At 38.6% G+C, this 24,346-nt stretch overlaps 1 protein-coding gene across 2 annotated transcripts in view; it reads right to left on the bottom strand.

Annotated features, from left to right (window-relative positions):
- The window catches only part of SV2C (synaptic vesicle glycoprotein 2C), a 280,802-nt gene that overhangs the window by 208,825 nt on the left and 47,631 nt on the right, over positions 1-24,346 (bottom strand). For both annotated transcript variants that reach the window (XM_069096255.1, XM_069096256.1), the window contains exon 2: positions 8,528-9,227. In XM_069096255.1, the coding sequence (XP_068952356.1) occupies positions 8,528-9,107 (580 nt within the window). In that variant the 5' untranslated portion in view covers positions 9,108-9,227. The remainder of the gene's footprint in view (positions 1-8,527; positions 9,228-24,346) is intronic.

The following is a 24,346-nucleotide window of genomic DNA, read 5'->3' as shown; positions in this document are numbered from 1 at the left end:
ATTCTAAATTTTTTTTTCACTATAATCCACTTCATCAGACAGTCTATGTTCCGTATTTCTTTTACTAGACTATAAATGGAGAGCTAATGTAATACAGTGCAGCTAGAACTGAACTGGGAGTTAGGATATCCAATCTTAGATCCAGCTATCTGTGATTTGGCCAAGTTACATAAGTACCCTACCTCAGCCTCAGCAGCCACATCCACAAAAATGAGGTTAGATTCTTTCTGTTCTGGAGATACTTGATTTTCCTTTAAGACAAATAAATTCATCTAGGCATCGTTTTTGTGGTTCAGTGATTTTCAGCCATGTCTGACTTTTTGTGACCCTATTTGGGGTTTTCTTGGCACTGCTTCTGGAGTGGTTGGCCATTTCTTTCTCCAGTTTATCTTACAGATGATGAAACTGAGGCAAACAGGGTGAAGTGACTTACCCGGGGTCACAGCTAGTAAGTGTCTGAAGCCAGATTTGAACTGAGGAAGATGAGTCATCCTGACTCCAGGCCCAGCATTCTACCTTCTGCACCACCTAGCTGCCCCAGACATCATATACAGTGCATAATAATACCAACTATCATTTTTATAGTGCTTCCTACATGTCAGGCACTATGCTAAATATTACAAATAATATAAATAGCTACTTTTGTCCTCACAACAACTATGGGAGGGAAGTATTATTTTTATTCCCATTTTATAGACAAGGAACTAAGGCAAACAGGTTAAATGTCACACAACTAGTAATTGTCTGCAGTTGGATTTGAACTCAAGTCTTCCTGATTCCAGGTCCATTGAATCACCCTGTGGTCTAATACATGTTGCAGACACCTGACAAAAGTTTATTGGGTAGATAAAAATTCACATTTTGACCTACAGGCCCAATATTGGACTTCCAAATGACTGATGGGATTAGATTTATCGAATCTTTGGCAATCACCCAGGGTGATGACAATGTGTCAGGCTGTTAGAGACTGTCAGTGTGCTAGTGGATTCTTTGAACACTTGGTAAAGCTGTCTTACATTCACTGTGCTTATTTCTTCCCCCAATTTAGCAATAGATCTCTGGACACATCTTCCCTCACAGGCAAGCTACTCTTCAAAGTCACGTATTATCAGGAAACCAAACTCTAAGACCGACTCAGATGACTAAAACACACACACACACATGCACACAAACTCACTCTGATGGCAAAGAAGATAAAGTCAGATCTACAAAAACATGAAGAAAAGCAGGGACAGGTTTCCCAAGATTGATTTTTTTTTAACTAAATTATCTAAGTTGACTATATAATCAGTCTATGAACACTTTAATACTAGATGGTACAGGAGACAGAGTTCTAGGCCTGAAATCAGAATATATGAGTTCAAATCCCACCTCAGATACCTATTAGCTCTATGACTGTGGGCAAGTCATCTCAATTTACCTAAGTTACTTCATCTATAAAATAGGGATAATAAGAATAGTGACACGCATCTGCCAACATGACTCAGTATACCACAAAATCATGATCATCAGGTATAAAAAGGAATCAAATCTACTGACTCCTTTATTTGCTCCTTGTTCAGCTTCTTCTACTTTATTATGCAATTTATTCCACTTATTTTATTCTGCAATTTAACCAACTTCTTTTATTTGCTTATTGGTAGAGATGTAAAACTCAAATAGAAATGATCCTTGTCACCACGACTTAGAAAACCACAAATTAACGTCATCTATGTTGTACTGTACTTTGATTTATTTTGTTAAACAATGACTAATTACATATTAGTCTGGCTTGGGTTGCTTTAGGGAGTTTTACTACTTCATGAGGCCCAGGATCTTTGAGTTTGACACTTCTGCTCCAAAGTGTGACATTCTGATCTTAAATATAAACTTTCTTAAGACTTGAGGTTTCATTGAGAGTGAAAATGTCAATTTTGATATAGTTTAGTTTTTCCCTAATATGTGTCTCTCACCTCTTTTGTTCATAATGGACCTCACCTAAGCAATATATGGAAGCCTATGGTCCCATTCTCAGAATCCTGTTTTTAAATAATTGGAGGAATTGCTAAATTTCAATTAGAGTTAAGTGAAAATAAAGATATATATATATTCATATCCACATTCATATATTACCTGAAATTTATCCACAGAACAACTTGAAATGTCCAGGGACCATAAATTAAGAATCCCTGCTCTAATATTAGGTAACTTGTTTATACTAGGATAAAAGTATCCCATATAAATGACCAAGAACTAAGTTAATGTTAATAGATGGTCTTGTGATTCTTACCACTTTGTGGTCCTTTTTAATCATCTGCCAAGGTAACTGAGGATGTAGAAGAAGGCCATCAAGAACAAAGGATCATACTGAATTTTTTCCTTTTTCATAGGTTGCCATAGTTAGAGAATTCATCACCTAATGACAAACCTACTGAGAATAAGCATCTCTAAAATAAGCCATTTGTGAACTCACCCATGGGCTTTATTATCTACATTGGAATTATGGGTGGGGGTTAAGCAACTCTATGAAAGGCCATTTCAGGAGAATATTTTGCCAAATCATGGAATTCCAGAGTTGGAAGCTTTTTTAGTGCAAAAGAATCCTTTCTCCAATATATCTGACAAGCAGTCATATAAGCTTTGCTTAGACATATCCAATAGTGGGGGACCTCGTAGGTCCTGAGGCAGCCTATTTCTCATTTTTAAAAGTAGTTTTTCTTACATCAAGGTTAAATTTATTTCTTTGCAACTATCACTCATTGTTATTAGGTTAGCTCCCTGGGACCAGATAGAAATCTGTCCAGTTTTTTTTATTTTATACTCCTTCCTTCACCCCCTCATTGTTCACTCAGCACTAGGGATAAAACGTACTATCTTTTGGGGCTCTGCTCCTACTCAAGCAGAACTGTTCCCTGTTCCTAAATAACTGCTTTTGGGGCCACACCTTCCACAAAATGGAAATCAAAGATTATATAATTAGATGATGAAAATTAAGACAGACTAGGATTAGAGAAAATGGTATATCTTTCTGGAATCTTTTTTTTTACCTTCTCATTTCTTTTGGGTTATAGGTTACCCAAGAAGGAAGTGTGAACAGAAAAAGTTCTAACTAACTGATTTTCTAGGAAAATCTCAAAGGGAATAATACAATAGACTGTACTGAAACTTTGATAGTCAGCTCTAGAAGGCTTATCTGTGACCTCTCCAATTATATTGCTATTTAGTCTCAAGATACTTCAAAATAAATTGGGCTTTAAAAAAGCAAATAAAGTGATTCCTTTGTCATCTGAAAATTGAACTTCTTATTTGATTTCTGGAAAGAAAATCACTGTGTTAGAAATTGGACCCTATCCAGGACAGCAACATTAACACATTTCTTCAAAGAGTTCAAGCCTCCCTATTAAAGTTGAGTCTGAGAGCACGTCCTATTTTGTCTCTGCTAGACCAAGGGAAGAAGAAAATGACAAAGATGCATTTTTCGTTGAGACTATTCTGCTCTAGGTATTTTTATAGACACACCACTGTGCTTGGAGCTCTTTTAAACTTATTATTATATATCTTATTAGTACAAGTTATTAATATGTATTACTTTCTCACCTACCCCCATTTCCCCTATCCTTTTAGATTGCAAAATCTCCAGAGGACAGGACCTAGTTTAACTTACCAACTGTTCTGCAATATTATTTACACTTTCAGAATATCACCTGGGGAAGTGTAATACCGTTATGTTTTGTGAGATCAACTGATAAGGGAACCATATGTTTCACAATACACTAAGCACAATATTTTGTCCACAGTTGGTGCTCAATAAATGTTTGTTGATGAACTGAATCCATGAAATAATTAATAAATTCAAAAAGAAAGTACTTTGGAAATGTGTTTTCCAAATTTTATAAATGCAGGCCATGCCTATTTTTTTTCTTTCTTAAAGTCTTGGTCCTATAGCAATGACTCAGTGTGGTAATTATATTACAAAGCTATTATGTGATGAAATGGAAATGGAAAAACAATTTAAATGCCTGTCTAAAAAGACTCAGTTAGGATGCAATTATGAGTGAAATTACAATGGAAAGAATAATTGAAATGCAAGTCTGGAAGGCCTAGTTATGATGCAATTTAAGTGTTTCTATCAGGGAATCTCACAACATGGAGCAAAACTACACATTCCTGGGGACACATATTTATTTCACTAAAGCAAACAACATTTACGGATGGATGGAAATATTTCTGTACCAATTGTTCTGCAGTGTTATCTACACTTTTGGAATATCACCTGGGGGTGGGTAATATCGTTAGGTTTTGTGGGACTTGCTGATAAGAAAACCTCCTGTGTTACAATGCTTTGGTACAGCTTGAAGGAGATAAGGGGGCAGTGGCAGAGCTTAGCTCAGATTCCTCTGTCCTTTTGTGTGTTAATCTTTTAATACTGAATTTGGAATTTAATACATTGCAATATATTCACTAGCATTAGCAATGTGGAAAGATATTAATTCCACAATTTGTCTGAAAATACTAAACTGCTCAGATGAGATTCTAAGTAGTCTTGGTTCTCTACACTTAAAACATCCTGCTGAAATGTTTCTTTTTATTAAATTGTGATAAAGGCTTTTATCCAAAGCTTTGCAATGAATAGACTCTCTCACCAAAGAGAAAAAGATTTCAGAGGTGAGGTTTGGGTGAATGCATTAAAAAGAGTCTATGGAATAGACTGCTGGACTTTGGGACAGAAAGACCTGGGTTCAAATTCTGCCTCTAACATTTATTACTTTTGTGACCCCAGGCAAGTTATTTAACCTATCTCAGCTTCCACTTCCTCATCTATGAAAAGAAATACTATTGACAGTGTGGTATACACACAAACTCAACCATGTATATACATCTATGTATAAAACTTAGGGTTAGATTTATTGCTTTGTTGATTTCTAGACTTAAGAAAGTTAGGGAGAAAATATTAATAACAAAGATCAAACTTTAAAATGTGTTCTGCTTACTTTGGTTTTTCAGAGAGCTAGATGTTAAGAAATCTATAGTATTATATGTACACAAATATTATCTACAGTACTAAATATACACAAATTCACATTATATATATATATATGTATTCTATCAGGTAATATGTATATATTCCATGTATGTGTATGTATGAGTTTGTGTGTATTGCTGCAAATAATATACATGTGTATATATACAGTAATACTCAGGCTAAGTAGGGTTAATAGCATGAATTTGGAGTCAGATCATGAGTCTGAATTTTGACTGCTACATCCTTCTGTGTGGTTTTAAGCCATAGTCCTTCCCTGGGCCTCCACGTTCTCATTTGTAAAAGGGGTTGACTGAACTAGATGACTCTTATGGTTCCATCCATCTCTATAGCAATGATTGTATGAACTTCTTTTGCTAGAAGGCTAAATTCCAGGATCAGGTTTTAGTTATAAACTGGCTCCCCCTTGTTTTGTAGAAAACACATTTTCTTCCTTTCTTCCTTTCTTCTTTCCTTCCTTCCTTCCTTCCTTCCTTCCTTCCTTCCTTCCTTCCTTCCTTCTTCCTTCCTTCCTTCCTTTCTTTTTTTTTTTTGAGAGAGGGAGGCAAGGCAATTGGGGTTAAGTTGACTTGCCCAAGGCCACACAGCTAGTAAGTGTGTCAAGTGTCTGAAGGTGGATTTGAACTCTGGTCCTCCTAACTCCAGGGCTGATGCTCTATTCACTGCACCACCTAGCTGCCCCATGAAGGCAGGTTTTTCGGAACTCTTAAATATGGGATTGTTAGCGAGTCAAACCCCTGAGGAGGAACTCTCAACACTCCTCCAGAAGGAATTTGGGAACTCTCACCATCCCGAACATGTTGCTCCTTTCTCCATAGCTACCATAGAGTTGAGAGAATATATGCCACTGCTAATGTGGTTTCAGGTTTGGGCCCAGGAACACTGCATCCTCTGGATGCAGTCTTGGTTATTGCCTTCTCTATGACCAAAAACCTATCATCTTTGGTGCACATGACCACATGGTTCCCTTTTACATGTCTACTATATGGTTAAGAGATGTGGCTCCCATATGCCTTGTTCTAAACAGTCATTAAAGGCTTCTGGAGGTGAACTCCCTAGAATTCCAATCTGATACTGACTCAGCCAAAAGGTTAAAGAACAAAAGGGAAAAGAGAGTGTCATCTCCCTTTATGAAACAGTGCAAAGGAGTGGTTCCTCTCAACAGCCTGTCCCCCAACAGTGTGAGCCAGTCAATAAATCTCAGGGGCATCTCCCATCAGTGAAACCCATACTTTAGAAGATGCATAGGGTTATTGCACAGCATAAGAAAACAGAGTCAAAGTCTCCTCACCTCCAAAGGCTCACCATGCTATGCATTTTTTAGATGGTTCAATGAACTTTCCTAATATAATATTTGTATATATGTATACACACATGCCAGTAATAAAGTATAACATGAAAGAACCACAAATACATTACTTATATGCAAGATTAACATTTTCACTTACATGTGCTTAATGGCCTTTAAGAACATTGCTAAGAATACACTTTTTATAGACATTGGGTAGTCCTATCTTGTCCAGAAATGTAGCAGCTGCTCATGGACTCAATCCTACTGTTTCACTGTTTCAACCTGCTCTGTTTCTGACCTTGACCAGTTTGCCCTTCATTAGTTAGCATGGTGGTCCACTGATCTCAGGGGCTTACCATATTGGTTCTGGGCACTGTACAGGCACCCAATAAGCTTAGCATATTGAATGTCTGAACTCCCAAGCTCAATCAATTAGCCTTAGCATTTCAAATACCAGGGATTCCAAGTGTGCACCACCTTGTCCGGCTAAAAATACACACCTTGAGTTTATGGCACTGATATTTAACACACACAGCTGTCAGAAAGTTCTTGGCATCATATTCTCTCATTTCATTCTCTCTCTCTCTCTCTCTCTCTCTCTCTCTCTCTCTCTCTCTCCCCCTCTCCCTCTCTCTCTCTCTCTAGATAGAGATATAGATGTGTGTGTCAGTATGCGTATATGTCATATATGTATGCATATATTTGTGCATATATAAATGTATGTGTAATGTATATATGTATATGTGCATTTTATAGATATATACACATGTGTATGTGTTTTGTGTCTGTATGTATATATACATATGCATACAGTTATAGTTATATTCAGTATGTGTATGTGTATGCATGTATATATACACATACACACGTATATACATACACACATACTTCACTGGTATAGAGAACTCTTGGTGAGGGTAACTCTCTCTTCCAACTCTTCTGATGCAGACTGACACCTGCTTTGCAACTTCTACTTTGAGAGAGTGTCTAGTGCAATGAGGATTCGAGTGACCTGCCCAGAGTCACACATTCAGTATGTGTCAGAGGTGGGCTAGAATCCAAGTCTTCCTGATCCTGAGACTGGCTCCTCTTTCTTTCTCTTATGTCACATTGTCTCATATATTTTAAATATATACTTGTCCAAAATTAAGGGCCACCAGTCCAGTCTAGGATTTAAGGGACAGAAATACTGTTATACTGATTGCTAAGCTTATGACTGATATTATTAATTGCATAAAAGGTACACTCACATAACAAGGAGAATGGAGACATACATTTACATATCCCCATGCCCCTTGAAGTTCCCATCTTAGTCTGCCTCTGTGAAATGAAACCATGTGTTGTTATTTTTTTCTTGACCAATTTGGAGTCAGAGGCTACACAGTCTTATCATAAGGTAGTCAGAAAGAGGCTGGTACACTGGGCCACTAAAGCCACCAGTTTGGCAAAAAGACATCAGATTTGGTTCAACTACTTTGTAATTATTCACCTTTCTGGAAGAAAAAAATTGTTACCTTATTATTTCATATAGCAATTATGCCCTCTAATAGTTGGTGGAGAAAAAAATCCAAGTGTTATAATAGCATATATATATATATATACACATAAATATATTGCTCTAAATTAGAGGTTCTTAACCTTTTTTATTTCACAGACCCTTTCCTCATCAGAATGAAGCCTATCACAGTGGTATGCACAAGACAGTTCTTATAGTTCAAAGATGATTGTTAATTTTCCATGTAAGCAAACACTACAAATCAAGACTTGCTTTATTATTTTGCTGATTGTCTAGACCTAAGAAAGTGATGGAGAAAATGTTAATGATGCAAATTAAATATAAAAGTGTGTCCTGTGTACATTTTTGGGGACAGAAAGCTGATTATTAAACATTTAAAACATAATGTTTTTTTAAAACCCCTATGGGATCACAAAAGAAACTGATTATATTGAAAGGTAGCTATCAAAATATCTTTTTTTTAAAGTTCATGGATCCTACTTAAAATATGTCCACTCTAAATGCATATTCCTTCAATATATATATATATTTATGTATATATACATGTATATGTATATATACATGTATATATGTAAACACATAGAGAGGGAGAGAAACAGAGAGAGAGACAGAGAGAGAAATTGATTCAATTAAAAGAATTAGTGTCACTAGATTAATACCCATGGTCACCAAGACAAATTTAAATATAGCCTTGTCTCACCTAGCCATCCAGATCCAGAATTTGGTATGCACATGTCTGTCTCAGCACTTGGCAGTACGAAGCCCACCACAAATACTTCCACACCATCTGCCATGAGCGCCATCCCCAGGACAAAAAAAAGGGCCCACTGAAAACGTCCATGGCCACATTCTTGAATGATCAGCTCATACTGCTGGGCTAATTCTTCCTCATCAGCTTTTCTTTCAGATTCCAATTCAGTCCGGTCCTTGTACTCCTCACCTCTGGGCTGCCCTATAGACACGATGCTGTCTTTCCCTTGGTTTAGATTGGGAATGCCCTGATATTCGCCTTCATAAATTTCATCATCTTCATCATGGCCCTCTGTTGCTTCGCTTGACCCTTCATCATCATTGGCTTCCCCATCATAGGTTTCTCCTGCTGGGTAATAATCATCATCGTCTTCTTCATCCTGGAATCGGCTATAGGACCTCTGCGTGTAGCCGTCCTGTGCCCGGTCCACTGCTTGATTCACCTTTTTCACGGTTTGTTTCTTCACCTCCTTGGCAATGTCCTTAGCACCTTTCACTAAGGATGTCCTATCCCTGCTGGAGTCGTCCATCTTCCGTTGACCTGTGGAAGGTAAGGAGATGCAGACTGATCGTGGAACACAATCTGGCCCAGGCCTGATGTCAGTTGGGATGTATGCAAAGCATGGTCCACTTTAGGTTCAAAAACAAAACTGCAAGAGAAGAATAATCAAGAAAAAACATAATTATTATTCTTTTATGTCTACTGCCAACACTCCCAGCTGCCCTTTGGAAGCTCTGGAATTTACACATTTGATGGGCTATGGCCTCTCTCTCTCTGATTCGATGACTCTTTCCATTTAAGGAAGGTATCCAGGCCAGCCATGACTCATTCCTCTCTTTCTCTATCACTCCACTCCCTTCATGTGTCCCTCCCACCACCCCTTTTCTGCTTCCTTTTATGTGCTATCTTTCCCCATAGGAATGTCATTTCCTTGAGGGCAGAACTGTGTTTATTTCTGCTACTGTATTTGTAGTCCCAGGACTTAGCACAGTGACTGGCACAAATTAAGTGCTTAATAAAAGCTTGTTGACTGACTGACTACAACCAAAAGATCCAATACCACAGAAATAAATCCCTTTTAATCTTAGTAGTTAAAAAATCTGGCAGCTAGGTGATTCAATGGAGAGAGCACTAGACCTGGAGTCAAGAAGACTCTTCTGCCTGAGTTAATATTTGACCTCAGAGATTTCCTAGCTGTGTGACCCTGGGCAAGTCACTTAACCCCCATTTGCCTCAGTTTCCTCATCTGTAAAATGAGCTAGAGAAGAAAATGGTAAACCAATCCAGTAACTTTGCCAAGAACACCCCAAATGTGGTCACAAAGAGTTGGATATGAATGAACAACAACAACAAGAAGTCAAGCAATCATCCACAAATTTCATTGCTTACATTGTTTTAGATTCTTTACAAATTTCAGTTTGTATCTAGAGGTGTAGGGTTTCTTATTCTTTTTTTGCCTAATGCACTTTCAATCTTACTCTAAAGGGATTATCCCTTGAAAAAGAGAAAGTCACATTACACTTTTAAGTGAATCTAACAAATTTGGAAACACTTCAAATTATACTTAAGGAGAGGAAGAAGGGCACCATTCACAGATAGAAAAGATGTACCAGAGGCAGGGGGGTATAAACACAAGGTCTCTACCTGCTTTTTCACAATAACTCATTTTAAACCTAGTGTAGTGGAAAGAAAGCTGGGCTCAGGTCAAGATGGTAGAGTAGAAGCAGAACCTCCCCACTGCTCCAGCTTCCACCTTCCCCAATCCATGTAAAAAGGGGACTCTGAACAAACTTTGGAGCTGCAGAACCCACAAAATGACACAGAGAAGCTAACCTCCCGCTGAGGACATCTCAGCAGCCGGCAGGAATTGGCCAGCACAGTGCTATGGGAGCCAAGCCCAGCCCCACACCGAGGCTGTAGCCCCAGGGTGGGCCTGACCAGCCACCAGCTGGAGGGACTCCAGATCAGCAGCAGCTGTGGCTGTATCCAGATTTATCAACACATAGATGCAAAGGACAAAGTGAGAGATCAGTGCACTCTGGACTTTGGGACCCAGTAAGTGGGAGTGCGTGGCTTTTGCCCCTGGGGTGAGAAGCCAGGGAGAGGCCAGCACAGCCAGCCAGCACCACGTGGCAGCTTCAGCTCCTGGCCTGCAGAGTGTAGGGGGACCAAGCACCAGTCTGAGGGGTAATATCTCTTGTTTTAACCTTTTTGGATCTGGATTGTAGTCTAGGGTGGAGGTCCTGGGGTGTGTGTCCAGCTTGCCAGAGCATGTGGAGACCTCAGAGAGGGCACCCATCTAATACCTCTGGCAGCTGAGAAAACCCCAGTGTTTGGAATGAAAGCTCCCCTTTCTGGTGGCAGAGTCCTACTGTGGCAAAAAGCCCAGGGGTCAAGTGACTGAGGGGCAGATGACCAGGCAAAGGAAACAAAGCAGACAGAAGATTCCAACATTAGACTCCTATTTTGGGGACAAAAAGGAGCAAAGAATGGAACAGGAGGAAGACAGTGAAGTCAGAACTCCTGCACCAAAACCTTCAAAAGAAAATACAAGCTGGTTACAGGCCATAGAGGACCTTAAGAAGCAGATAAGAAAAGTGGAGGAAAGATTGGGAAGAGAAATGAGAACAATGCAAGAAAATTATGAAATGAGAGTCAACAGCCTGACTGAGGGAAATAACACCTTAAAAAAATAGGATAACTCAAATGGCAAAAGAGGCTCAAAAGGGCAATGAGGAGAAGAATGCCTTAAAAAGCCAGATTTGCCAGATAGAAAAAGAATCTCAAAAGCTCAATAAGGAGAATCATTGCTTCAGAATTAGATTGGAGCAAATGGAAGCTAATGACTTTATGAGAAATCAAGATGCTGTTAAACAGATCCAAACAAATGAAAGAATAGAAGGCAATGTGAAATATCTCATGGGAAAAACCACTGACCTGGAAAATAGATCCAGGAGAGACAATTTAAAAATTATTGGATGACCTGAAAGCATGATCAAAGTAAGAACCTAGAAATCATCCTCCAGGAAGTTCTCAAAGAAAACTGCCCTGATGTTTTAGAACCAGAGGGCAAAATAGAGGTTGAAAGAATCCACCTATCACCTCCTGAAAAAGATCCCAAAAAGAAAACTCCTAGGAATATTATAGCCAGGTTCCAAAATTCCCAGACCAAGGAGAGAATATTACAAGCAGCCAGGAAGAAACAATTTGAATATTGTGGAAACACAATAAGGATAACCCAGGATCTGGCAGCTTCTACACTGAGGGATTGAAGGGCTTGGAATATGATATTCCAGAGGTCAAAGGAGCTAGGATTGAAACCAAGAGTCACCTACCCAGCAAAACTGAGTATCATGTTTCAGGGGAAAATATGGTCATTCAGTGGAATAGAGGACTTTCAAGCATTCTTGATGAAAAATCCAGAGTTGAATAGAAAATTTGACATTCAGATACAAGAAGCAAGAGAAGCATGAGAAGGTAAACAGGGAAAAGAAATCATAAGGAACTTATTAAAGTTGAACTATTAACATTCCTACATGGAAAAACAATAATTGTAACTTGTGAAACCTTTCTCAGTAGTTGAAGGGAATATATATATATATATATATATGTATATATATATACATATGGGTATATTGGCATATGAATACATATGTGAATGTGTGTTTTTTGTTTACAGATATACATAGAGGGCACAGGACAAATTTAACAGGAAGGGATGGTACTTAAAAGGTGAAATTAAGAGGTGAGATAGGAATATAATGAGAGGAGATGGGGAGAGACAGAATGGGGTAAACTATCTCATATAGAAGAGGCAAGGAAAAATGGTTATAATGGAGGGAAGAACAGGAAGGTAAAAGGGAATGGGTCAACCTTATTCCCATTGAATTTGGCCTGAGGAGGGAATGAAATACACACTAAATAGGGTATCTCACCTTCCAGGAGAGTAGGGGGGAGGGGATGAGAGGGGAGATGATGTAAGGGAGGGCAGGCTGGGGGGGGAGGGAAGTTGGAAGCACCCACTTTTGAAAAGGAATGGGATCAAAGCAGAGAATAGAACAAGTGGGAGGTGGGATAGGAGGGAGAGAAATATAGTCAGTTTTTTACAATATATCTACTATGCTATTGTTTTGTATTAGCCACACATGTACAACTTATATTGAACTGCTTGTCTTCCCAGTAAGGGTGGGTGACAAGGGAGGTAGGGAATGAATCTGGAATTCAAAGTTTTAAAATCAAATATTCAAATATATATATATATATTATTAATACTATTTTACATGTAATTGGGAAATAAGATATACAGGCACTGGGGCATAGAGCCACTGGAAAAGTCGAAAGGGGTATGGGAGAAAATTTGGGAGAGAGCAGATTAGATTAGGAGATATCCTGTGGGACTGCTATTTTGGGTGGTGGGTAGGGGAAAAATGGCGAGAAAATTTGTAACTCAAAATCTGGCAGAAATGAATGATGTAAATCAGAAGTTAATAAAGCATTTGGAAAAAAAAAAAGAAAGCTGGGCTCGGTGTCACAGGATCTTAGTTCAACTCCTACCTGGCAACTCACATAAGTCTCATTCTTTTGTTAATATATACAAAACACTTTGCAACCTTAAAGTTCTATACAAATGCTAGCTGTTGTCGTCATCATCACTGTTGTTATAATTATTATTAGGGAGTCAGAATACATAGCTTCTAGGGTTTCTTCCAGTCCTAAATTTGTAATACTATTAAGCATTTTCTATGTGCCAGGCACATTGTTAGACACTAGTGATACAAAATAAAAACAAAATCGTTTTTGCCCTAAAGGAACTTAGATTCTCCTGAGGGAATAAAATCGAGAAAGTCAAATCAGAGGAGAGATCACAGAGAAAATGATACATTAAAGGAAAATCCCGAAGGAAAGGGTAGGCAGTACATTTAGCTCTGGAGGATAACGTGGAGGAATGCGGGAAAGTTGAAATATAAAGAATGTCAAGTTCAGTTTAGTTTAACTGAAATGTAGAATATGTGAAGAGAAGTACAGTGAAAGCCAGGAAAAGCAAGTAAGAATTACACTGTGTGTTACTTTAAATGTCAAACTATCTTTAGAGGAGATGGCGGAAACACTGAAGGCTTTTGGGTAGAGAGAAATATGACCAGATGAGTGCCTAGGATGAGTATTACTGCAACAGTAGGAAAGATGAATAGGTGAAAGGAGAGACTGGAATCAAAGGAACTGGTTAGGACCCAGACTAGGGTGTTAGCTGAATAAATGAAGAGAAAGAGATGAATACAAGAGAGATTGTGGAGGTACAATCAGCAAAACTTGACAAAGGAAAGATTAAGATCAATCCTGTATCATTTTCTGATCGATCCTTTTACAAGTAATTGATTCCGTGCTGTAACTGTGTTTGTCCTGTAATTAAGTCATGGTTCTTTGTCTCTGAACTTAGTTCATAGTTAAAGGGTCTATAATGGCCTTGCTTCAATAAATTTTGCTAACCTTTGAGAATGTGTGTGAAAAAAAGGGAGTCAGGCCCGATATCTTCTCCACCAAGCTATCCTTCAGGGATGTCTAGTTTGCTGTCCAAAAGCCTGGGCTACTATCTTGCACCTGTACTCAAACTATGCACACTTCTTAGTCTCAGGAAAGAAGACAAGGGGTCATTGCTAGCCCCCATTACCAAACTTCCAACCAATCATGTTGTTCCCTGAGCCTCAACTCTGCAGCAATCATGTTGCCCCCATCATCCCATGTCATTCCTTTTCTGTTCTTTGTTTTGTACTCCCCAAAAACCTATGTAAAGGGAAGTATCCTTTTGCTTGGAGTCTTTGGCATTAATGGAGGCAAACCACTGACCCACTTCCTGGCAGGCAGCATGCCTCTGTTAATAAATCTTGCTCAAAATATTAATAAAACTTGCTCAAAAAAATAATATCTTGCACAAAGATTTGCCTCAGTTTATCCTTTTGTAAAATTCCAATCATGACAGCAATTAGTTGGATATGGAGATGAATGAGAGAATCAAAGATAACTGAAAGATGAAAAAGGTTCTCAACAGAAACAGGGAAGTTTGGGAGACACCTCCACTGTTACAAAAAGCATTTGTAATGGGATTCTTAAGCTTTGAAAATAATTCCTAGAAGATGAAGTTTAAAACAGGGTAGATGTAGAGGAGAATCTAGGTGTGAGAACTCTCTTGTAGAGAAAATAATTTGCATCCTGGATTAGAGGAGGCAGGTTGGTTGGTAAACTGTCGGAGGGCTGGCTTTTCCATTTCTCTTTTCCCTCTGGTCTGGTGTTGGGCTCTTGATAGTGACTTATAAATACTTAAGGCAGGAAAGGAAAAGAGAAAGGGAAGGGAAGAAAAGGGAAGGGAAGGAGAGAGGAGGAAAAAGAAAGAGGGAAAGATGAAAGGAGAAGAGAGGAGAGGGGGAAGGGAAGGGAAGAAAGGAAAGGAAAGGAAAAAGGGAAGAAAAAGAAAGGAAAGGATTTATAGCTAGAATAGATCTTAGATATCCTCTGGTCCAAAGGTTCTTAATCTTTTTTAACGGCATAAATGGCATTGACAATCTGGTGAAGCCTACGAATTCCTCAGAATAATGTTTTATAAATGCATAAAATTATAAAAGATTACACAGGAAACTAATTATATTGAAAAACAGTTATCAAAATATTTTTTAAGTTCATAGACTCCAAATTAAGAACTCCTGATTTAGTATAATACTCTTATTTTACAAAGAGGGAAAAAAGAGTCCTAGAGACTTATTCTAAGTCATACAGGGAGTTGGTTATAGAACTAAGATTTAAACTTAGGTCTTCTGATTTCAAATTCAGTGCTTCCTTATATTTTTTCACAGTCTACTGTGTGGAGGGGTGAGGAAGAAAGGAGCAATGACTTCAAGCCTAGGTGCCTCAGCAAATGGTGGTCCCATTAAGAAAAACAGAGAAATTACTCTTACATTACCTGCATACAGGGAAGCAACTCTATCTAGCTAGAAATTGGAAATAGAAGTCTGAATCTCAGGGAAGATAAAGTATTTAGGAATTATCCACAAAGAGTTAATCATTGAGAGCTAATGAGATTGCCAAGGGACAGAAGAAAACTCAGGATGGAATCAAACACTTAGGGGTAGGAGGTAAAAAAGGAAGAGAAGGCAGAGAGGTCAAAGAAAACCATGAAAGTGCAGTGCCATGAAAGGGCCAGGTTCAAATGTGACCTCAGACACTTACTACTATGTGACCTTGGACAAGTGATTTAATCCTATTTGCCTCAGCTTCCTCATCTGTAAAATGAGCTGGAGAAGAAAATGGCAAACCACTCCAGTATCTCTCCCAAGAAAACCCCAAATGGGGTCACAAAGAGTTGGACACCACTAAAACAAATGAACAGTAACAAGAGAGAACTCTCAGTGAAGGGCTTCCTCTCCTGAGAGGGGTTGGCACCTTCTCTGGAATGTACAGACTATACAAAGTTGCCTAGAGGGCTGAGAGATTAAATGACTTGACATAGAGGTCACACAGCTACTATGTGTGGCAGAATGTACACTTAGTTCTACTTGACCTTAAGGTCAGGTAGCTATCCACCCAGATACTCACAAGTAATTTTAAAAACATACTTCATTTCTATATTATGGCCAATTAAGGCCATAATAATTAAGAGGAGAAAGAGAAAACCCAGTTCCATACTCCTGCTTCTGTGTGTGCAAACATGCCTCCATTGTATGTAATATTAGAAATAAATTTCTTTTTGCTCATTGCATTTATTGATAAATTTCAGTTGTCTAAGCTTTCTTAAGTATTAAAACTGCCCTTTCCGGGCCGGCCAGGTAGCACAGCGAGTAGGAGCATTGACCGGCCCCAGTGTCGGGATGACCTGGGCCAGAAATAACTGGCCGTGTAACCTTGAGCAAGTTACTTAACCCCAATTGCTTAAAACAAACAAACAAAACTGCCCTTTCCTTTATTTCTTATTTTGGGGAATTAAAATACTTAAGCCCATCTCAAGACTGAATGATGGTTTTATACTAACTTGCCCATTCTCTCCCTTGGGTCCTAGACTCAATTAACATGTTGATCTCAAAATTGGTAATGGCACAGGCTAAAAATATTACTGATCACAGAAATGGAAGAAACATCTGGGGAAAAATAACCAATAGCAAAACATCATCATTAGTTTTTAAATACCAAGTAATTGGAAGGAAAAATGCAGAATTGTAAATGTAAAGAAACACGTAAAGCTGGAACTCATTTTGATAATTTAGTAACAGGTCTATGTGAACAAATCCATAAAAAAATTCTCGATGATTTGTTAGGTCTATAACCTTTTCTGTGAGTCAACTAGAGAAATGCCAAGCAACCAATAATCTTTCCCAATAACAGAATGTCTAACATTGATTACATTGAGAACCCAAAACTGTGAAGTTAATTAACCAAGGCTTCGAGAATGAATATCAATAATGAAGGGTAGTTAAAAAGGCAAAAAGTCTTCAAAGGTTCTTCCAGGACTTATCTCCCAATATTAAACAGTGGAAAATGGTGTTCAATTCAAGAAATATTTATTAATCATTTTCTCTATGAAATATAATGCGCTACTGTAGAATAAGAGTGGAATTGAATCAATCAAACCCTACCTCCCTAGTCAGGTAAGAGCATCTCTACTGAATGAATCAGACTCTCAACTAAGGGCAAAAAGTATTTGATCAGTTTGGAAGTAGTTGAAAGCCATCATATGACATTAAATGACAATACACAGGAAGTATATTGGAATTGGCTAAAGAGTCTAAATCATGCCCTGTGGGGCTTGAATGAAATAGCCAGTAGGACTGAAAGTAATTACAGCCAAGCCCCTGTGAGAGAATTGTTGGAGAGGTAGAAGAATCTTTTGTCTCTTCCTCCTAGCCCCCTCCTCACTTTTGACAAGAGTGTGACCTGGAGAATTTTGAAATTTCAGAGGTTTTAGACTTCTCGTCAACATGCTAGAGGCATCCTTGGGAAAGCAATGGCTAGTGGTGGTGTCTACATCAAAGACAAATAGGAGTAAAAAAAGGCAGGTCCAGCATTCTACAAGGAACCTAGAAAAAAGCTATACCATGTTCAAGGGAGACTTTATGAGTGCTTGACAAAAGAGAAAAATGATTTCCATCAACTGGGAGCTATGAACTAACCCTCTGCTACATGTGCTCTTTAAGCTTGAGCCTTCTTTCCCCTGGACTTCATATGCACTAGTTGAAGAGTGGGCCTCCAGCTTCGAGGGGATGTTTGTACCAAACCATTATACCATTTGTTGTACCAAGCTGCTACAACATTAGTAAATAACCATTTTTTTTAGTCAATCAGGGTTAAGTGACCTGCCCAGATTACACAGTGAGTAAGTGTCTGAGGCTGGATTTGAACTCAGATCCTCCTGACTCTAGGGCTGGTGCTCTATACACTGTTCCACATAGTGCCCCATAAGCAAACATTCCTAAAAGCTCATTAAGTTTGGCTGGCTAATGAACAACTGATAATTAATGGAGAAAGTATACTAGTGAGGGCTTGTGAACTAAAGCGATAGAAAACTACCCCCAAACTCTTAGATTTACCCCTAGAAACCTAAAGGGAAGAATAATCAGCCTCCCTTTGTGGACTCAGTCTGACAGTACAAAAGAAAGTTTAGGATACCCCTGTGCTATACTATATATAAAGATACAAAGGAAAACATCAAATCAGTCTCTGCCCTCAAGAAATTTATATTCTACTTTACAACAATTTTCCTAAAACATACTGATTCTATATCTAGAGAGACCTGTTTTAATTCTACTAATAGTAGCGAAAGCCTGACACACGGAGAGCACTCACTAATTAACAAAGCCTAGGACCAAATCTACATCACAAAAAGTTTCCTCTGGTACCTGAGAAGGCAGAGTGACCCCTGCATTACTACTATAACCCAAGGAAAATGAAGTGGAAAAGGTCCCTTCCATAGTTTCTGTTTTTATAAATAAGTTTTTATTACTATTTTCTTTTTCTTGCATCCTTCCTGCTCCCTCTTTCTGAGAGCCATCCTTGGGACAAAAAGTATTTTTTGGGAGAAAAAAATGTCACCACAACCGATTGATATCTTGAAAAAGTCCAGAAACATGTCCAATGTGTAACACCTGTGGACCTCCCACCTCCACAAAGAGATTGGTTGGGGGTGTCTTCTCATATCTCTTCATTTGAGTCCCACTTGATCTTTATAATCTTGTTACATTTACTTTTGATTTTTTTTGGTTATTATTCTTTCCCTTTACATTGTTATAGATACTGCGTATATCATTTTCTTGTCTCTCCTTACCTCACTCTTCATTAGTTCATGAGATCTGTACATGCTTCATACACATCACTTTTTGCAGCACAGTAATATCCCAATATATTCATGGACCACAATTTTTGTGTAGTCAGTCCTGAATTGATGGGTATCTACTTTATTTCCAATTCTTAGCTGTCACAAAATGTGCTGCTATAAATATTTTGGAGTACATGGGGACTTTTTTGTTATCAATAACTTCCTTGAGGTATAAGATCAGTAATGGAGTCTCTGGTTCAAAGAATATAAACATTTTAGTCACTTTGCCTGAATCATTCCAAACTGTTTTCCAAAATGACTGTACCATTTCAGAGCTCCACTAACACGTTTTAGTGTGCCCATCTTTCCATGACCCCTCCAGCAATGACTACTGCCATTTTTGGACATTTCTGCTAATTTGCAACATGTGAAATGAAGATTCAGGGTTGTTTATTTGCATTTCTCTTATTATTTTTTTTACTTTTTTTTTGGAGGGATGAAGGTGAGGTAGTTGGGGTTAGGTGACTTGTCCAAGGTCACACAGTTAGTAAATGTGTCAAGTGTCTGAGGCCACATTTGAACTCAGGTCCTCCTGATTCTAGGGCTGGTGCTCTATTCACTGCATCACCTAGCTCCCCCAATTTCTCTTATTATTGGTGATTAGCTCTTTTGAGAACTTTGTTCATATCTTTGATCATTTATTCATGTATAATGGGACAATTATATGTACTTATTACATGTATGTGTTAATTATTTATATTATTATATATTTATCATGTGTTTATTAATTGTTATATATGTACTTATTAATTATTTACATATTACTTTATGTATCATATATATTTATTAATTGTTATATATTTGTAAATATATTTATTAATTGCTTCTATATCTTGGATACCAAACCCTTATCAGAAAAATTTGATACATAATTTTTCCCCCACTCCAAAGTTTATTTCCTCTAGCACTAATTCACAGAACAAATCCCCTCAGCTTTGAACCCCAAAGAAGGAAATCCTTGCAGAAGATGCAACTTTCACACAAGCACAAAGAAAGACCCCTCAGACCACCATCAATGCAAGGATGGATCTACTTTTTATGTGTGAGTTCCTTTGTTTATATAAATATGTGCATGATAAAATACATCTACATGTGTATTTGTTTATAAGCCCTGAGTACAGCACTCCAAATATAAGGTATATATTACATAATAAAGTAATATAATTAGGACTGTCTAGGGAAACGTCTATGGTGCCATATCTAACTTTAAGCCACATATCCAAAGCATCATTTTCTATCAGCAAGAAATATTGATGTGACAACTTCATAGAGGTCAGTTTACTCAAAAGATTAATTAGCATTTTTATGAAATATGAGTATATGAAAAAGGGCAATTTACAAAAAGAAGTTATGTTCTTAGTACCAATTTATGTGGTCACTAACAAACTGAAAAAAGACTACAATAAGAAGGATTCACCCCTGTCTGATATTCATCTTATTTCTGTCCTGGTTCTGTTATCCTTTCGGTCTCCTGTGTGAGAGACAAGGAGATTCAAAGGAAATAGCATTGACTTTAGAGTCAGGGGACAAGCATTAATATAATTAGTTATTCTATGTAAATGACTTTAATCAAATGGTTCTTTTAAAAGAGTCTTTAGTTTACACTTTCTACCTTTCACACTGTGCCTTCCTCTTTAATGAAACTTACACCTCATTGAATATGGTGAAAATGTTAACAGTTACCCCATCTTGATTTTTACACTTATTTTCTTTACAATATACCCTGGATGCCTAGAAGTTGCACATTAGTGAAACAGATGTCTAAATTTAAATGCAAATTTATGGGCATTGAAAAATTTGAAGAACAAGCAAAAGACTTTAATTTTAAATGTGGAAACACCCCTACAGACCCCTACAGAATTACAAAATGCCCATTAAAGTAAATTAGAATGTTTGTGGAATATGAATATGGAATATTCTTACTTTGTCATTACATACTAGGTGTCCATGGGCAAGTCACTCTACCTCTCTGGGTTTATTTTCTCATCTATAATGAGGACTAGGTGTTTTTTAAGGTTCCTTCCAACTCTAAGTCAATGTTATATATAATGGCTCCTTTTGGCATAATAAAAGCGCTGTAGCTTCTCCAGGACTGTGGACACCAAGGTCAGCCTCAACTTCAACACTGCCTTAAATAGCCCCATTCTTAATGAGTGACTCTGGGGAATAAGCAGAAACAATTATTTCTCTGAGGCTGGTCAGCAGCTCTTGCTTGTGCCCCAGTCCCCTTCCTCTAATGAGCCCCTTTTCCCCTGGGTAATCCCACCAATCCTGTCTCTTGTGCTGGCCTACTTCAGGGGACATTACCCTTTTCACTGAGCTCACTAGGGCTGCCACTGCTAGCATGATTCTCATCCCTTCTTTTGCTCCCCGATGAGACCTTGTCCTTCTGCTGTGCCTGGAGTGCCCTTGTCCTCTCTCACACACTTTAATAAAGCTATTCACTATAAGAAGTACTTCTATTCATTGCTGTATTAGATATGGGACCTCAAGCTCCCTGCTTGCTGCAGCTTCTACCCTTTTGCCACTACCCATAGGGTCTTTTCTCTCAGTTCTTGGTACCTATGGGGAAGGGATCATCTACAGCTGTCCCAATCTATATCTGGCCACTGGACGCAGATGATTCTGGAGGATAAAGTGAGGCTGGTGACTCTGCACAGCCCTGCCTCACTTAAATCTCATTCACTTGCAAGTCATGGCATCACCTTTCTGAGGTCATGGTCCTCTTTGAGAATGAAGGACAAACAACAACAAGAACAAATAATGAACATTTTTGTAATTCTCCACAACACCTACAGCAGCATAGCACTCGACACACAGTGGGCATTCCTTATGAATGTTATTAGTCAAGGAGTAGGAACAGGACTTCTGTGGGGCTCCGGCTCCCACCTCCCCCAATTCATGTAAAAGGTGACTCTGAAAACTTTGGAGCTACAGAACCCACAAAATGACACAGAGAAGCTAACCTCCCTCTGAGCACAGCCCAGCAGGCTGGCAGGAAGAAGCCAGCTCAGCGCTCTGGGAGCCCGCCCCAGCCCCGCCCAAGCCACAAGTTTTAGGCCCAGGGCAGGCCTGAGCAGCCCCTGGCTGGAGGGACTTCTAATCACCGGCAGCCATGGTGATTTCCAGAATTATCAACTCGTAGATGCTAAGGACAAAGTGAGAGGTCAGTGCAGTGTGGACTTCGGGATCCAGTACTTGGGAGTGCGATCAGCTTTTGCCCCTGGGGTGAGAAATGGCTGAGGCACTGTCGGCCCTGCAGCCGCAGCCACTTGGCAGCTACAGCTCCTGTCCTGCAGACTGTAGGGGGACCAAGTGACCAGTGTGAGGGTAATCGCTCTTGCTTTAATCTGCTTGGATCTGGATTGTGGTCTAGGGTGGAGGTCCTGGGGTGTGTGACCAGCTTGCCAGGGTGTATAGAGGCTTCAGAGAGGGCACCCAACTAATGCCTCCGGCAGCTGAGAAAACCCCAGCATTTGGGACAAAGCTCCCCTGTCTGGTAGCAGAGTCTTATTGTGGCAAAAAGCCCAAAAGTCAAGTAACTGAGTGGCAAAATGAGCAGGCAAAAGAAGCAAAACCAACAGAGCAACCCAACTTTACACTCCTATTTTGAGGACAAAAAGGATCAAAGCATGGAACAGGAGGAAGACAGTGAAGTCAGAACTCCTGCACCAAAAGCTTCCAAGAAAAATACGAGTTGGTTACAGGCTGTAGAGAACATTAAGAAGGATTCTGAAAAGCAAATAAGAGAAACAGAGGAAAAATTGGGAAGAGAAATATGAACAATGCAAGAAAATTATGAAATTAGAGTCAACAGCCTGACTGAGGAAAATAACACCTTAAAAACTAGTCTAACTCAAATGGCAAAAGAGGCTCAAAAAGGCAATGAGTAGAAGAATGCCTTAAAAAGTCGAATTTGCCAGATGGAAAAAGAATCTCAAAAGCTCACTGAGGAGAATCATTTCTTCAGAATTAGATTGGAGCAAATGGAAGCTAGTGACTTTATGAGAAATCGAGATACTATTAAACAGATCCAAACAAATGAAAAAATAGAAGGCAATGTGAAATATCTCCCTGGATAAACCACTGACCTGGAAAATAGATGCAGGAGAGATAATTTAAAAATTATTGGACTACCTGAAAGCCATGATCAAAGAAAGAACCTAGAAAGTATCCTCGAAAAAATTCTCAGGGAAAACTACCCTGATGTTTTAGAACCAAAGGGCAAAATAGAGGTTGAAAGAATCCACCTATCACCTCCTGAAAAAGATCCCAAAAAGAAAACTCCTAGGAATATTATAGCCAGTTTCTGGAATTCCCAGATCAAGGAGAGAATATTACAAGCAGCCAGGAAAAAACAACTTGAATATTGTAGAAACACAAACAGGATCTGGCAGCTTCTACACTGAAGGATCGAAGGGCTTGGAATATGATATGTCAGAGGTCAAAGGAGCTGGGATTAAAACCAAGAGTCACCTACCCAGCAAAACTGAGTATCATGTTTCAGAGGAAAATATGGTCATTCAGTGGAATAGAGGACTTTCAAGCATTCTTGCTGAAAAAACCAGAGTTGAATAGAAAATTTGACATTTAGATACAAGAAGCCAGAGAAGCTTAAGAAGGTAAACAGGGAAAAGAAATCATAAGGAACTTATCAAAGTTAAACTATTTTCATTCCTACATGGAAAAATGATAATTTTAACTGATGAAACTTTTCTCAGTATGAGAATAGTTGAAGGGAATAGAAAAATATATACACATACATGTATATGTCTATATAGGAGGGTATATGGGCATATGAATACATATGTGAATTGTGTATATATGTTTATAGGTATACATAGATACAGGCACAGGACCAATTTAATAGGAAGGGATGATACTTAAAAGGTGAAATTAAGAGGTAAGAAAGGAATATAATGAGAGGAAATGGGGAGAGACAGAATGGGGTAAACTATCTCATATAGAAGAGGCAAGGGAAAATGGTTATAATGGAGGGAAAGAATAGGAAGGCAAAAGGGAATGGGTCAACCTTATTCTCATTAAATTTGGCTTAGGGAGGGAATGACATACACACTAAATAGGGTATCTCACCCTATAGGAGAGTAGGGGAAAAGGGGAGGAGAGGGGGGATGATGGAAGGGAGGGCAAGCTGTGGGGAGGGAAATTGGAAGCACCCACTTTTGAAAAGGTATGGGATCAAAGTAGAGAATAGAACAATTGGGAGGTGGGATAGGAGGGAGTAAAATATAGTCAGTCTTTTACAATATATCTACTATGGTAATGTTTTGCATTAGCTACATATGTGCAACCTATACTGAATTGCTTATCTTCCCAGTAAGGGTGGGTAACAAGGGAGGAACGGAATGAATCTGGAATTCAAAGTTTTAAAATCAAATGTAAAAAAAAAAAAAAAA

The sequence above is a fragment of the Petaurus breviceps genome, unplaced genomic scaffold (assembly GCF_028583685.1).
Source record: "Petaurus breviceps papuanus isolate PSGF00001 unplaced genomic scaffold, PetGlider_PUasm1.0 229, whole genome shotgun sequence".
NCBI classification, from domain to species: domain Eukaryota; kingdom Metazoa; phylum Chordata; class Mammalia; order Diprotodontia; family Petauridae; genus Petaurus; species Petaurus breviceps.
Note: the sequence above shows the minus strand (reverse complement) of the source record. Positions and strands in the feature narration are given on the sequence as shown.